Consider the following 16,092-nt stretch of genomic DNA (forward strand, 5'->3'; position numbering starts at 1 on the left):
TGTACAGATGGAACTCTGCCTACCGTTCTCTACATTCTGTCCACAATTTTCCTGAGATGCTTCAGCTTAAATGACTGCTATTGCCAACACCAAAAAGTTACCTACCTTTGATTTTAGAAGTCCAGATACCTCTATTCCATCTTGTAATAGCACTCTCACCTGAATCATGCATTTCAGCAATCAAAATAATCTTTTCTGTGTTATATTGAATGTACACCACTTAAGGATGATCGTAGTTTAGCGACATATTAAAGAATCAAATCAGCTGTGGGATATAAGTACTCCAGAAGAAATAGTATTTAAACAAACCCTGCAACCGTTCCTCGTTCCAGCTAGCTATGCGAGAGTTAATTCCTAATGAGAAGGCTGCTTGTAATGTACAAAATGGAGGGGTTTTGTTTTTGAAATGTTAAGAACACTGCTACTAGCAATATATCACAGCTTCTATAGCCTACATCAGGGGTCAGCAACCTTTTTCACCGGTGTGCCGGTCCACCGTCCCTCAGACCATGTGGTGGGCCGAACTATATTTTTTTTTTGGGGGGGGGGGAATGAATGAATTTCAATGCCCCACAAATAACCCAGAGATTCATTTTAAATAAAAGGTCACATTCTACTCATGTAAAAACACACTGATTCCTTGAGCATTCGCGGGCCAGATTGAGAAGGCGATTGGGCCGCATCCGGCCCCCAGGCCTTAGGTTGCCTACCCCTGGCCTACATATAGTAGGGGTATTTAAAATGAGAGTCATCATAGCAATCTGTAGTTAAAAGTAGAAGTCGGAAAATATATCCTCTTTTTTGCTCTTCAGAATATGGCAACTTTTCATCCTATTTCCACCCTCCCTCTCTTTCTTTTGCAAATGCTGTTCCCATCCCCACTTTGTTCACTGGAAGCAAGGGAATGCCCTTATCTGAGGCTGAATGCTGGATCCTACCCTTAGTGGGGGCCAAGAGCTTTAAGGCTCTGTTATATTCAACAACGGTTCCTGGTGACTCATGAGTGGCACAGGCTGGGGACGAGATGCAAAATCCATAACCACAACCTAATGCAAGACCAGCTGTGTAAACAGTAGCATGAGGTTTAAGAACAAAACACGCAATATTTTGACTAACCTTTGTAGGTTTTCGCCTGGAATTCTAGCTCTGCTCCGTGGCCAAAGCCATAAAGCAATAAAATGCTGCATTCTCATTTTGAGATATATTTTAGCCTGTTTCCACCAAAAAAAGTACCTTGCAGCTAACAAATGTTCCTCTCCTCGCAACAACGCTTATATTTTCAGGGGGTTGTTTATTACTGCGTATATTCAACATGAGAATGGAATGGGGGGTATTCCTTTCCACTTTTATCAGCGGATGGGAAAGATATTTAAAGTTGTTAACACCATAAAACGTCAAGAATGCCATTTGTTTCTAGAACTGAGTTTTCATTGGAAACAGTAGTTGTCAGCTCCAGCCCAAACAGCTGTGGAAGAGTGGGGAGAGAAGAATGTGCCTCTATCAGTGAGCTGGGCAGCTAGGGAATCAACTGAAACTGAGCCGATGGCTGAAGAGCAATTGTCTGATACAATGAGCTGTAAACAGCATCACCATATTCCCCCCCCACACACACACACAAAAAATGCACACAGAGATCACTCAGATTTTCTTTTTTCAAAATTCAACAAATCCATCCTGTAACATCATAGTAGTTCTGCTTCTCCATCCCACAATGAATTACAGTGTACGCTCGGGTTGTGAACGTGATCCATGCGGGATGCACGTTCGCAACCTACAGCGTTCACAACCTGCAGCGGCGCGTCTCTGCATGCGTGGGTTGCGATTCGGCACTTCTGCGCATGCGCAAAGCGCGATTTAGCACTTCTGCACATGCGTGCCCCCCAAAACCCGGGCGTAAACCATTCCAGTACTTCTGGGTTTCGGCGGATCCATAACCTGAAAAAATGCAACCTGAACCCGAGGTATGACTGTAATTTGAATCATTTCCTGGCATCTCCCAATCTCAAGTCAGGACTGGCTTCAGAACTTGGCCAAAGCACATGCTTCGGATTGAAAAGGTTGCGGGTTCAATGTCTGGTTTCTGTAGGTAGGGCTTGCCAGGAGTCACTGCCAATCAGTATTGACAACAGCAAGCCTGATGGACCAATGGTCTGACACGGTATAAGACAATTTTCTGCCCTCTGGAAGTGTCCACTGCTTTGGATTTTTTTTTCTGGCCCAGCATGCTGAACAGCATCAAGTAGCTGGGTCAAGTCACAGCTTAATTTCCCCCCACAGTACAGTATGACACAATATCAAGGGCACCACAAACAACCAAAATGGCAGCTAGACCCAGCCAACAAGCACTGTTTGGCACAGCTTACAAGGGTCCACTGATGGAGGAGGTGGCCTGTCAAGAGGTGGCCTCTATGCAGGGTCCCCTCACAACTGGAGCTGACCTTGTCTTAAACATACAGAATCCTTTTCTCAGGCACACCAATGGAAACAAGGATTTGTAAACTAAGGACAAGGGAAGATGACAGGCCACAAGACTAAAGAAGGGGGGTAATGTGAGCAGTGTGAGCCCTTCTAGTGAAAGAGCTTTGCGAGTACCAAAAATTCAACTCACATGGCAACTGCGCAAGACCAGAAAACTGCTTCTCATCCAATTGGACTCTCACATGCAGTCTGAACTGGTAACTGTAATGAAAAATTCACACAATCTACTAGCTGCCCCCCTTTTCTTGAGCTATCCTTTCCTACCAGTTTACTAATGCTAAATGATGCTGCCTTCATTTAGACACAGAAGAGGAAAAATACAAACTGATTTCAAACGGGGAGGGAGGGATTTAGAAAAGGAGGAATCATGAGTCTGATAAACATGGGTTCATACATCCACAGACTATTTTTGTGGGTTTTTAAATATTTATCCTATTAAATGTGCACTGCTGACTGTTAAGACCTCTCAATGAAAAGACTGGAATGTAGAGCACTATGCCAAAAAAACAAAATTGCACCTAAAACTGTTGCATGTATACTTGTGCCATTTAGTAAATAATAATAAAGAGTTTGTAAAGTTCCTTTAAAATCCACTATTATTTTATTTCACTACAGTTTGGGCCATATACCATTCTCAAAACTCTAGCTTGCAGTACTAGTTGTGAAACATAAATAAGTGGCACAAGCTTATTTAAATGATTTTTTATATATATTAAAAAAACACCCAATTGTGCTTGGACAGAAAACAGCATGTTTAGAGCCTGAAGCAAAGTAAAAATGCCAAGTTATAAACTTGTCCTAGGGAGGATTTATAATGGAAATGCCAACAGACTCTTAACTACAGTGGTGCCGTTTTGTGCCAACATATAAATAATTTTAGTTTTTGTGGTCACGTCATAAATTAGACACAGCACCAGTGGAAACAGTAGGGTTCTGATTCAGTAAATAGAAAGAGCAAGAGTGTATGTTTGTATTTTTAAAAAAGACAAGCACTGTACAGACTTGATGCTGGCTCTGAAACGAAGTCTATATGAGGGTTTCGATTAAAAAAAAAAAAGGAGTCAAGCCATATTCTGAATTCTTTAAAGCTTGTAAAATAAGAAGTCTTTAACAAGCTCCGCTGCCTACTGTTTCAATCTTCTAGAAAGCATTTATACAAGTTAGTAAAAACGACTCTATTCAACATATGTTATTTTCTCCAATGAGGAAAAAAATGCACACAGATGCACTCATGCATGCACATATATATATATATACACTCTTAAGATTCCTTAAAGGACACATTCGTTTGACACAAGCAACTGCTGCAAATGCCACATTAGTAGCATGATGTGTACAAAGAAGCTCTTATGCACACAAGGCCATAGAGGAGTCACTTTCTTCGTTCTCAGTTTACACTTGTCACTACAGTGTCAATAAATGACTTAACATATTCCAGTTTCCCTTCAGGCAGGCGAGATGCAATTGGAGGGGAACCTATCCAGGCAATATGGAGAACTTCAAATTACATTCACCTACAGAGGTCAGCTGCTTGTACAAGGGAAGATGGTGGAACGTACCAATGGAAAATAAAGACAGAAATAATGGAGACCAGCGTACAAACATAGCTCTCTCTTGAATAGGGCAAGTCAATGGTGTATTAGCATAGTGTTACATTGTGGGAAATGCAAATATAAGAAACTGGATTTTCTCCTACAGATTGAGCCACAACATGGCTATCTGCCCTCTCTCTCTTTTTTCTAGGTTTGCGCTGAATAAATGCCTTTTTCCTGTACCTTTCTTGTCTCTCCACCATTACTGTAATCAGCTACTTGGGTTGGCAGCTTGCCACACTGCTGCTAGCCTATATTTTCTTATATTGATGCTACTCCTGTTCATACTCTGACCTTAATCCAGGTTCAGCCAGATACCCATACCTTCTCCACTATCCTTTTAAAATCCAGTTAGGCTAAATACCTTTATTAGAACCAACCAAAATGTCACCAAGCCATAAACAAGCTATTTAGTTTTCCGGCTTGCAGAGGTTTATCTAGAAGCGGGACATCATGTAACCCCACCCCACCTGCCACAAAATAAAAGTCCAATTTTCAGGCGGTCGAAAGTAATCTTCCGGTTTGGATATCATCTGTGGCATGGGTAGGCAAAGTAAGGCCCGGGGGCCGGATCCGGCCCAATCGCCTTCTATATCTGGCCCACAGACGCTCCAGGAATCAGCATGTTTTTACATGAGTAGAATGTGTGCTTTTATTTAAAATGCATCTCTGGGTTATTTGTGGGGCATAGGAATTTGTTCATCCCCCCCCAAAAAAAATATAGCTCGGCCCCCAAAAGGTCTGAGGGACAGTGGACTGCTGAAAAAGTTTGCTGACCCCTGATCTATGGCTAAACTTAGTATCCTCTAAGATACACAAAAAGCAGGGCAAGTTGTGTTAGAATAAATTAAAAATTTAGTCAGACAATTATTCAGGGGCGACCGTAGCTCAGTGGTAGAGCTATGGGTCCCTGGTTCACTTCCCGGTACTAGGATGGGAATTTCCCATCTGAAATAATGGAGAGCTGTTGCAAGTCAGAGTAGGTAATACTATATGGACCAATACTGAGCCTCTACGTCTACAGAAGCTTCCTATATTCCTAGGACTAACCAAAATGTCACAAACAGAAGAGTTCCAAAACTTTTCTTCAAGTTGAAGGGTAAGAAAAAGTGTGGAGGAGAAGAGCTGGCTTGACAGTGAAGCCATAAAGCCAGTAAATTGTTCAAAAGCACTGGTTACGAACATATACTATCCTTTTCATAGATTCATTTGCCTTCCAACCTGGTCAGTGGCGTGACCTATTATGCTCTTCTGTGTAAGACAAGCAGTTAAAGTGGTACCTTGTTTACTGTAGAATTTCAAAAGTACATTGACATCTGCAAATATCAAAGGTTTCACCAAGGCAAATTGAACAGACAATAACTTTCAACCAAAAAGGAGGTATCACTGGACAACCCTCAGTGAGATACTTCTATTGTTAAACCTCCAGCTTGAGGAATCCAGTATACCCAAAACATCAATTTTTGTTGAATCCATCAATCTTTTGCTGAATTTGCTGGATTCTAAGTCTAGAGAGCTCCCATTGCTCAGTCCCTGCTCCTGCCCACCTAGCAGTTCAAAAGCATGTCAAAGTGCAAGTAGATAAATAGGTACCGCTCCAGCGGGAAGGTAAATGGTGTTTCCGTGCACTGCTCTGGTTCGCCAGAAGAGGCTTAGTCATGCTAGCCACATGACCCGGAAGCTGTATGCCGGCTCCCTCGGCCAATAAAGCAAGATGAGCACTGTAACCCCAGAGTCGGTCACGACTGGACCTAATGGTCAGGGGTCCCTTTTACCTTTACGTCTAGAGAAATAATCCTTTTTAATAGTACATTCAAATTCCATGTTTCATATTGCTGACCCTCTACTTTACAAGCTTCCAATATACTAAGTAGAAAATTACCAACTTGATAATTTGAAGAGAGAGAAAATACAAAATATGTAGTATGAGGACCCACAGAACTTGTCCTATGCATCTGATGATTTACGCTTGTTTTCAGTGAATTCCAGCTCCCCTTGCCGCATGGCAAATTTCTTTTCAAACAGAGGGGACTATTAAAAGTAGTTTGTAATGTGGTGATCAGGTCAACAGAGACAGCAATTGTTTCACTCGGCTAGCATGAGCCCCTCTGCATGAGCCTACATATCTTTATGAATCTTAGATATGAAAATTCAGAGTTCTTCTTTATTTTTTCCTAATGAGTAGTACGTATATAGGCCAGCCTTCCCTAACCTCCAACATCAGGGAAAACACAAGTTTAGGGGGGGAAAGCTTACCACCAGAAACAGGGGCATCCATAAAAACAGCTCCCATTTTTTCAGCTTCTTTAGCTAGATCTTTTGAAACTGCAGGATCAATAGTACTGGAGTCTATTAGCAAAGAACCTTTCTTCACTTTCCTGAAGAAGAAAAAGAAGAAGCAAAAGACAAATAAGACAGAGAGCTTTGTAGATATGTAAAAAAGTCAACAAAATTAGCTTAATTTTTTTACTGATACCATCTGGCCTAGAGGCAACACAGCTTGAGTACAGAAGCTGGCACAATCAAATGAAGATCATAGCAGATATTAAAAAAAAGTATCAATGAGATCTTCAATACGGATATGCTATTTCATAAATTCACATTGGTAATTGGCTATAACACAATTTACCAGGGCATTCTGCCACTGACCTTAGGTGCCCATACTTGGAACAAAGGAATTTCTAAGAGATGCTCCTGTGTGAATCTTCTAAATTACAATTTATCAAGATGGTCAACTCTGTCTGAATAGAGACAATGGTTTTCTTTCCTACTGCAGATGTTAATCAAAATAATAAGCTTGGCAATGCTGTTATCACTGCTGTTGTGAAGGGCCAGTGCTTCTCTTGCATATCTTCTGGCCTGGTACACACAAAGTTTTACTTAATTATAAACTATGGTTTAATGTGAATGATCAGCACACTGACGCAGCTCAAACATCCCCACTTCTCTCCCTCCTTCCCTCCCTCCCGCCATGAGCACAAAACAAACCAACAGCTGGTGTCACGCTACATGTGAACCAGAGCAGCTTCACAAACAGGAAGCCAGCCTATGGTTTGTTTCCTGCCTGACATGGCCAATTCAGCATAAGTGAAGCAGAGACTGTTGAGCAGCACGCACGCACACTGTTCATTCGTGTTAAATCAGGCAGTTTTAACTATGGTTTAAAGTTAAGTGTAAACTGAATTCTTACCATCTACACTTCCTGCATTTAATTTCCTTTGCATTTCATTCACTTCTGAGTCCACGGTTTACAACTCTTTCCTCCTCTTTTATAACCATGTGTTATACACCTGCAACTGAGGATTATGCTTCATGTATCTGATGAAATGAACTCTAGTATAGTGGTACCTCGGAAGTCGAACGGGAATCCATTCCGGAAGTCCGTTTGAATTCTAAAATGTTCGGAAATGAAAGCACGGCTGCGGATTGGCTGCAGCCAATCGGAAGCCGTGGAAGCCCCATCAGACATCCGGGTTCCAAAGAACGTTCGCAAACCGGAACACTCACTTCCAGGTTTGTGGCATTTGGGAGCCAAAACGTCTGAGTACAAGGTGTTCGGGATCCAAGGTATGACTGTATATGAAAGCTTATGCCATGGTAACACTTGCATCTGATGTACAAGATGTGACCGAGAGGCGATATAAATAAAAGAGTAAAAAAAAAAAAGTCCAGTAGCACCTTAGAGACCAACTAAGTTTGTTCTGCGTATAAGCTTTCGTGTCTCTAAGGTGCTACTGGACAGTTTTTTTTTATTTTGACTGCGTCAGACCAACACGGCTACCTACCTGAATCAAGAGGTGATATGATAGACATCTTAAAATATTTTGTGAACAGCCCTGAGATCTACAGGAATAGGGCAGTACAGTCATACCTGAAGTTACGTTTGTTTCATGATACGTTTTTTTCAGGTTGCGTCCCGCGGCAACCCAGAAGTACTGGAAAGGGTTACTTCCGGGTTTCACCACTCGTGCATGCGCCAATGCACAAAATGAAATCACGTGCATGTGCAGAAGCGGCGAATCACGACCTGCGCAGGCGCAGATGTGCCACTGCAGGTTGCGTTCTATTCATGTTGCGAACGGGCCTCAGGAAGGGATCCTGTTCGCAACCAGAGGTACCACTGTATACAAATTTAACAAATAAAAATATCCTAAATACTATTACATGGAAGATGGAGCAAGCTTGTTTTTTTGCTGCTCCGGAGGGCAGGACCCAAACCAATGGATTCAAATTACATGAAAGGAGGCTGTGCCTAACCATTAGGAAAAGCTTTCTGATGGTAAGAGCTGTTTGACAGTGGAATAGACTACCTCAGAACATGGTGGACTCGCCTTCATCAGAGGTTTTTAAACAGAGGCCAGATGGCCATCTGTCAGTGATTCCTGCAATGCAGATGGTTGGACCGGATGACCCTTTGGGTCCCTTCCAAGCCGACAATTCTGTACTTTTGCTGCAGCAGCCTAAGATGGCTACCCCTGGCTCTGAACAATTTTTTCAAAGTCATCAAAATATCAACTTGTGTTCTTAGAAATTCCTTACAATCTCCCCTTTGAGTTTCAACAGGGAAAAACACACACATGAAGGATTAAGATACAGTAATGGACTTCTAGCTATTATTTCTTTCCAGAGTACCGCAAGAGCAGCAAGATGTTGCATTTATATACTAATGGGGATTAGTGCTCAAGTTTGGGGACAGACATGCATCTCTAGGAGTAAAAGTCTATTGCCAAATGCAGTTTGTTGCCATAGGTGCAGCAGGGAATTGTTTGCACACACGGATAGCTGATAGACGCTATGTGCTTAGCAATGTTTTAATTCAGCAGGCAAGTAGAAAATGAATGCAAATAACACTCTAGGCAGAATGTAGCATAAAATGCTTTATTTTATTATTAAGCTTAGAAATGGGGGAGAGGAGGGAAGATAAGAGGAAATTCTCACTTCAGAATTCCATTGGAGCCTACGTAGACTTCTATTGCATTAGCATTAGATGGAAGCATCGTAATAATCCTGTCAGCTTTGTCCGCTACATCTGCTGGGGAATCTGTCACCTTTCAAGAAAGAGGGCGTAAGAAAAAGATCAGTGTTCTGTTGCCTATTGAAACAGAAGTTATCCTTTCATGTTTTATCGTTTCAACCTTTTAAGCAAGTATTACAAGTACTTCAGTAGAACGGAAACAGCACCGTGTAGCTAAGCCACAGAATCAGATGCGACAATGGAAGGGTGAAATCTTGCCGTATCCTCCCGCTCCTATGAATTTTAACAAGAGACAGCACAAAGATGTAACAGCTGATTGGTTAGAAGGAGGGCATCATGGGTCCAGGCAGAGTACAAGTGACAGTACGAACCCTTTATTTCAGGCATAGGCAAACTCGGCCCTCCGGATGTTTTGGGACTACAACTCCCATCATCCCTGACCACTGCTCCTGTTAGCTAGGGATGATGGGAGTTGTAGTACCAAAACATCTGGAGGGCCGAGTTTGCCTATGTCTGTTTTATTTGTTCCATGATGCTAATTACTTCACAACCAAATCATCATTACCATATATGGTGCCAGCATTTCCCAAAATAGGCACATACATTTCATCTTAAGACATTCTAGTCAACTACAGCTTATCCATATAGTTATAAAAGAGGGGAAATAATGGGTTTAACCATCCAGGTGGGGAGCCTGTGACCTTCAATGGCCAAAGGTTATGGGGGCTGTAGTCCAACAATTAGAGGCGTAGGGTAAGCAGGTCAGGATCAGAGCCCACTTGACCCTACTCAAGCCTTTATCCCTCTCTTGCTTGTGCACATCAGGTGGAGAGTGAACTATTACTATTCTGAATTGAGAAATTATACCTGAACTTCACAAACCACAGCTTGAGTCTACAGTGGTACCTCTGTTTAAGAACAGCCTTGTTTACGAATGATTTGGTTTACGAACTCTGCAAAACCAGAAGTAGTGTCCCAGTTTGCAAACTCTACCTTGGTGTAAGAATGGAATCTGAACGGTGGAAGGGCACCAGCAGCGGGAGGCCTCATTAGGGAAAGCGCACCTCGGTTTAAGAACGGTTTTGGTTTAAGAACAGACTTCCAGAACGGATTAGGTTTGTGAACCGAGGTGCCACTGGTTGTTTTTTTAACTAGCCATGGGTGCCCATGATGTCTGAACCAGGGCACAATCACACCCAACACATAGGAAGCACATATCACTCAGCCCAGACACTGGGATCCAGCACCAAAGGTTTTCTGGCAGTTCCCTCACTACGAGAAGTGAGGTGACAGGGAACCGAGTAGAGGGCCTTCTTGGTAATTGTGCCTGCCCTGTGGAACACCCTCCTAGCAGATGTCAAGGAGATAAATAACTATACAGTTTTCAGAAGACATTTGAAGACAGCCCTGTATAAAGAAGTTTTTAATGTTTGATGTCTTACTGTGTTTTAACTTGTTGGAAGCTGCCCAGAGTGGACTTTTTTTAATAACAATTCCTATCTTGAGATGGAATTAATGGAATTTCACAGCCCCCTTATGAAGTAAGATTCTTAAAATAAGATACCAACTACTATACCTGTGAGCCCAAGTCTTGAAATTCTTTACACGCTTCTGGAAATACATCATATGCTATTACAGGGTACCCATGTTTTACAAGGTTTTTCGCCATTGGATTTCCCATGTTGCCCAAACCAATGAATCCTACAGCAGTTTTGGAAGCCATTGCCCTAGAAGAGACTAAAGACAGTTCCAAGAGTTTCAGCATTAGTAAATGATCTTGAAATACATTTCCATAACAAAAACAGATTGTACGGTTATTTGTGACCATTTACAGTAGCAATTTGATGCTGTTGTTCATTTCTGAGTTTGTAATAATAATTTATTATTTGTACCCCGCCCATCTGGCTGGGTTTCCCCAGCCACTCTGGGCGGCTTCCACAGAGACCAAAAATACACTAAAATGTATTGTTAATTATTATGTCATATATTATTAGTGCTATGTTTTGTCCCAGCTTCTCTGGTGCCTGCCATGGCAAGAGTTTTTATCTGCTACTAATATGCAATTGAAGACATCTGTACTATTCCTGTGTTTTATAATAGCCACTGTACCACGCACAGATAAAATCTATTTATGTTGTATTTCAGAATTTAAACTTGCTTGAACTTGTTCTTGCCATTTTTTTCATCTTTAAGAAAACTTTAATAAACACAGTATTTTTTTCTTATTCTTTAACAAATGTTTATCCTGGTTTATCTATATAAACTCGGAACACCCAATAAATAATATTAATTTGTAATGGTTACCATTTTGAGTAATCTCATGTAAAAAAGAGATGCAAAATTATTTTAAGGTGTGCTTTGCGTGTTGCCTTTAACTCTCAGTTGCAGGGGCGTTTCTGCTTAAATTTTGTCATGTGAATGTAGTAATTCTAAAACACTTCCACTTGGTTACCCATCGTTCCTGGGTTACAGGGCAAAGAGAATGAGTTCAACCTTAATATGGACTGGCAGGAAAGATTGTACAAATTCCACGCATAGCTGATCCCTTTTCTTTTCCTGACTGCCAATCCAGCCAGTTAGTATCAGCTGTAATTCAAGACACAAACAGCTGTCCACCAGATGTTGAGATGTGCAAACTACTATCATATGGCAGTTTGTCTGCATGGACTAAAGATGCATTTTTAAAAAAGCATAATGGAGAACTTTCACACCACAGTAATTTAATGCCTTTCCCCAGCAGTCTGAAAGCTATCCTCTGGTGTTAGTAGGACATTCATGAAAATTAGGTAAATGACGGACACTCAAATGCCAAGAGTAGCCATCAACAGAATGAGAACCTGTAGCACTACAGGGCTATAGATGTAATTCAGAAAAAGTGTATTCAAGACCCACTGAAAAAAATCTTAGAGGCACTCAACTCTCAGTATTGCACTGTGCAGTCGTAACATAAGCGCTAGCTACTAGGCATACATGAACAGAGAATGTTAGGCAACAGGATAAACAATAATTTCCTTTTCTAAATGAATACAATCCTAGCTTAGAGCCTGAATGCCATCTGTTCTCAGTTTGACTGCCAATTGTAAGAAACGTTGACTTAAAGCAAAATAAAATGGAGTAGAATCATACCAGGCATCATTATGAATGAATATCAAGCTTACATGAAATTTACCAAACTGCTCAACCTCAACAGTGTATGTAAAGAAAAATAGCATTCATATTGAAAAATCAGTGACAAGAGTAAATTGGAAGTGTTCCTTCTTAGATCAGTAGCATCTGAGTTATTAGTCTTCGGATGTTAAGCTCTTTCTCAGCCCCAACAGAAGACAGATGCAGCTGCTCTCCACACGATATTGTTGGTGCCTTGATTAATACACCAACATCTTGTATCAGACTTCCTGATCACAGTCCTAACCAGTTACCTCTGACAACTATCAAGCCAGCAGAAGATGTGCAAGCTGAGACAAACTGTTCTCTAACCATAGAAAGTTACCTGGAAGAAGTATTATTATAAATATTTTTAATAAATAGGGGTACAACAGTTTAGCAACAATACACAAGGCTTCTATTTCACACCTCGTTTCACACAGATAGGGGACCTGTAGCTCTTCACACGTTACTGGACTCCAACTTCCATCAGTCCCAGCTAGTATGGCTAATAGATAGGGTTAATGGGAGCTGTGGTCTAACTATAGCTGGAGGACCACATGCTCTCTACCTGCTTAATAGGGGGTTTGTGATGATAAAATGGGAAACAAGAAATCTGGTTTCCAGTCCTGTCACACAAAGATGCTGAAGTGTCGTCCCCCCCGCCCCCCCAGATATGGGGACGGGATAGTGAAAATCAGGAAACCAAACCTTCTATGTCACATGTTAAATCAGTAGCCATACAGACAAAGGGGCATACACAACAGAGATGCAGGCTCTGTTCCAGATTTTGAGGGACTACATCTTCCATCATCCCTTGCTAACTAAAACTAATGGGAATTGCAATCAAACATCTAGAGGGTTATAGATTCCCTAGGTAAAGGTAAAGGGACCCCTGACAATTAGGTCCAGTTGTGACCGACTCTGGGGTTGCGGTGCTCATCTCACTTTACCGGCCGAGGGAGCCGGCGTACAGCTTCTGGGTCATGTGGCCAGCATGACTAAGCCGCTTCTGGCGAACCAGAGCAGCGCACGGAAACGCCATTTACCTTCCTGCCGGAGCGGTCCCTATTTATCTACTTGCACTTTGACGTGCTTTCGAACTGCTAGGTTGGCAGGAGCAGGGACCAAGCAACGGGAGCTCACCCCGTCGCAGGGATTCGAACCGCCGACCTTCTGATCGGCAAGTTCTAGGCTCTGTGGTTTAACCCACAGCGCCACCCGTGCCCCATATGGATTCCCTACCCCTGCAATATATCAAATAGTGCCAAACATGATTTGTGGAGAGGTTGATATCAAGGTCTTAGAGGGGGAAAGAGAAGAACAAGCCCTGCTGAATAACAGCTGTTATGGCTCCTGCAGGTGCAAATCCTGTCTCATTAACCTACACTGTCTATAGTGACTAGCAGCAGGTTTTCACGATTTCAGACAGCTCTTCTAACACTATATAGCACTATATAGGGGTGCTATAGATTCAGCCTAAGACCTCTTACATGCTGTCTATCCCTGAGCTACAGCAACTGATGGCTCCCGCATTTTAAAAAAAATGTAGTATTATTTATGTAATCGTGTGACTTGGTCACAGAACAGCCAAGGATGACTTACAAAGGACAAAACAAAAAAAAATTTTTTTCCTTCCAGTAGCACCTTAAAGACCAACTAAGTTAGCTCTTGGTATGAGCTTTCGTGTGCATGCACACTTCTTCAGATACGTGTGCATGCACACGAAAGCTCATACCAAGAACTAACTTAGTTGGTCTTTAAGGTGCTACTGGAAGGAAAAAAATTTTTTTTTGTTTTGACTATGGCAGACCAACACGGCTACCTATCTGTAATTACAAAGGACAGTAAACATAAGGAACGAGTTTATTTCCACAGACAAGAAGTCTAATTACCTTCATGTCATAAAGCTACTAGGAAATGAATGATGTGCGGCACCAATCCTATTCATGTTTACTTAAAAGTAAATACCACCACTGTGCTCTTTGGGGCTTGCTCATGAGCAACCATGTTTAGGATTTCAACTTTAATGCCATAAGCATAATAAGCAAGCGAAGGAATTTCACACTGCTGAACAATCCAACAACTGTGTAAAGTGTGTGGATTTATGTGTGCATAAATACAGTATATAGCTCAGTTGTTAGAGCATGGGACTCTTAATCTTGGGGTCTTGGCTTTGAGACCCACATGGGGCAAAAGATTCCTGCGTCGCAGGAGAGAGTTGGACTAGATTACCCTCAGGGTCCCTTCCAATTCTACAATTCTAACATGACCAAAGACTTATTGACACATGATGGCAACAATATATAATATACATGCAAGCAGTGCTCAAAGCGCTCAGTGTATATTTTCCTGGTAATCCATAAAACAACCCTGTAAAGCAAGCCAGCTTTATTATTATCATATTACAGATCTGGAGATGGGATGAGAAATGTTTTCCCTAAAGTCAGTGCATGAGTTCATGACAGAGGGGTGTTTTGAATTAAGGACTTTTGCACTCATAGGGCACACTTTTAATGATACAGAACTTCTATACACGTTCTACTAAGAACCCATTTAATTTATTGAAATTCACTATTATGCAGTCACATGTTATTCTATTCAAAGACACTAGGAATTGAAGTCATTTGGGAAGTTAAACAAGCACCACTGTATATTGGATGTCAATAGCTTCACCCAATAAAACAAGCTGGTTTATACAAAGCCAGGCTTTTGCTAGTAAGACAGCATGCAAGCCTTTTGAGAGCACAGAGCTCCTTATCAAAAAGAATGGAAAAATACACACAGAGATTGATTAAGGACAAACGAGAGGGTTTTAAAACATTTTCTTTTATATTATTTGGCGTTACTAATAACTAAGGCAGACAAGTAAAAGCATTCAATTAAACTTGCTCCTTTAAAGATGAGAAAGTACCCTGCAATCCTAGATACTATACACTTATCTCAGAGCAAACTCAGACGTTGGCTTGTGCTGCAGTATGAATATCGCTTGTGCAAACCCACAAGGCTATGGCTAACACTAACCACACCTGTACCAAGTTTTACATGTATGTATAAAACTGTCCAGGATCACAGCAATTAATAAAATGCCTAGTTCTCTGCGAGAAAATAATCAGTATTATGTGAAAAGCAAATGTGAGCAGATTATAAATACCATTAACTTGATACGTTAGGTCACTAGCGTCACATAAACTTTTGTGGCCTGTTTTAAACACGGTGCATGTTATTTTAAGTAAACATGTTAAAGTATTTATTACACCGGCCTTCTCTTCAGCCGACCGTACGTTCTGATATTAGCCCAATATAATTTTACAGTTTGTGTGGGTTTTAACAGCGCGGGTACAATACTTGTAAAGGGCGCAAAATGCAAGTCATACAACCTTGCCTTTCCTTCTGATCAGCACCTTGCAAGCCTATGCAAACTTTAGACCAGGAGGTTGGGGGGGGGGAGCAAAAATAAAAGCAGGCTAGCTCTGGAGAAGCAAGACCCAGATGTCATCGTTAAGGAAGGCTGCATTTCTAACGCACCATTTCTTTGCACCTGATTTACTGCCTATGCAGTTGCCAATAAGTTTGGGCAAAGGGCTGTCAGACCCCTGGACCTGGTGACAAGGCGAGGGGCTGTGGGGTGGAGGGGGAAACAGTAGCCCTTCCTTAGGAAGAGGCCAGGCCCTTCTGCTGCTGCTGCTCCTCTGCAAGGATCCGCCAGCAGCTCAGCCGAGCTCATCCCCGCAGCCCGGCGCTCCTTACCCATCGCCACGCTGCCCGCGCAGACCCTCCTCTGCCTGCGCAACCAACTGGCGGAGCCTCTCAGCACCAGAGCCGCTGCCATGCTGCCTGCCCGCCTCCGCGCCGCCGCGACCTCCAGCTCAGGCGCCGCCCACCTCCGCCCGCCGCTCCCCT

The 16,092-nt window shown here is 42.1% G+C and overlaps 1 protein-coding gene across 1 annotated transcript in view; it reads right to left on the reverse strand.

Moving 5' to 3' along the window:
• Nucleotides 1-16,092, reverse strand: part of HIBADH (3-hydroxyisobutyrate dehydrogenase) — a 72,597-nt gene extending 56,505 nt beyond the window's left edge. The window contains exons 1-4 of the mRNA XM_079948086.1: nucleotides 15,940-16,092; nucleotides 10,622-10,782; nucleotides 9,009-9,118; nucleotides 6,327-6,448 (exon numbers count right to left, since the gene is read on the reverse strand). Coding sequence (XP_079804212.1) covers nucleotides 6,327-6,448; nucleotides 9,009-9,118; nucleotides 10,622-10,782; nucleotides 15,940-16,021 — 475 coding nt within the window. The 5' untranslated portion in view covers nucleotides 16,022-16,092. The remainder of the gene's footprint in view (nucleotides 1-6,326; nucleotides 6,449-9,008; nucleotides 9,119-10,621; nucleotides 10,783-15,939) is intronic.

The sequence above is a fragment of the Podarcis cretensis genome (assembly GCF_951804945.1).
Source record: "Podarcis cretensis genome assembly, chromosome: 12".
NCBI lineage: Eukaryota > Metazoa > Chordata > Lepidosauria > Squamata > Lacertidae > Podarcis > Podarcis cretensis.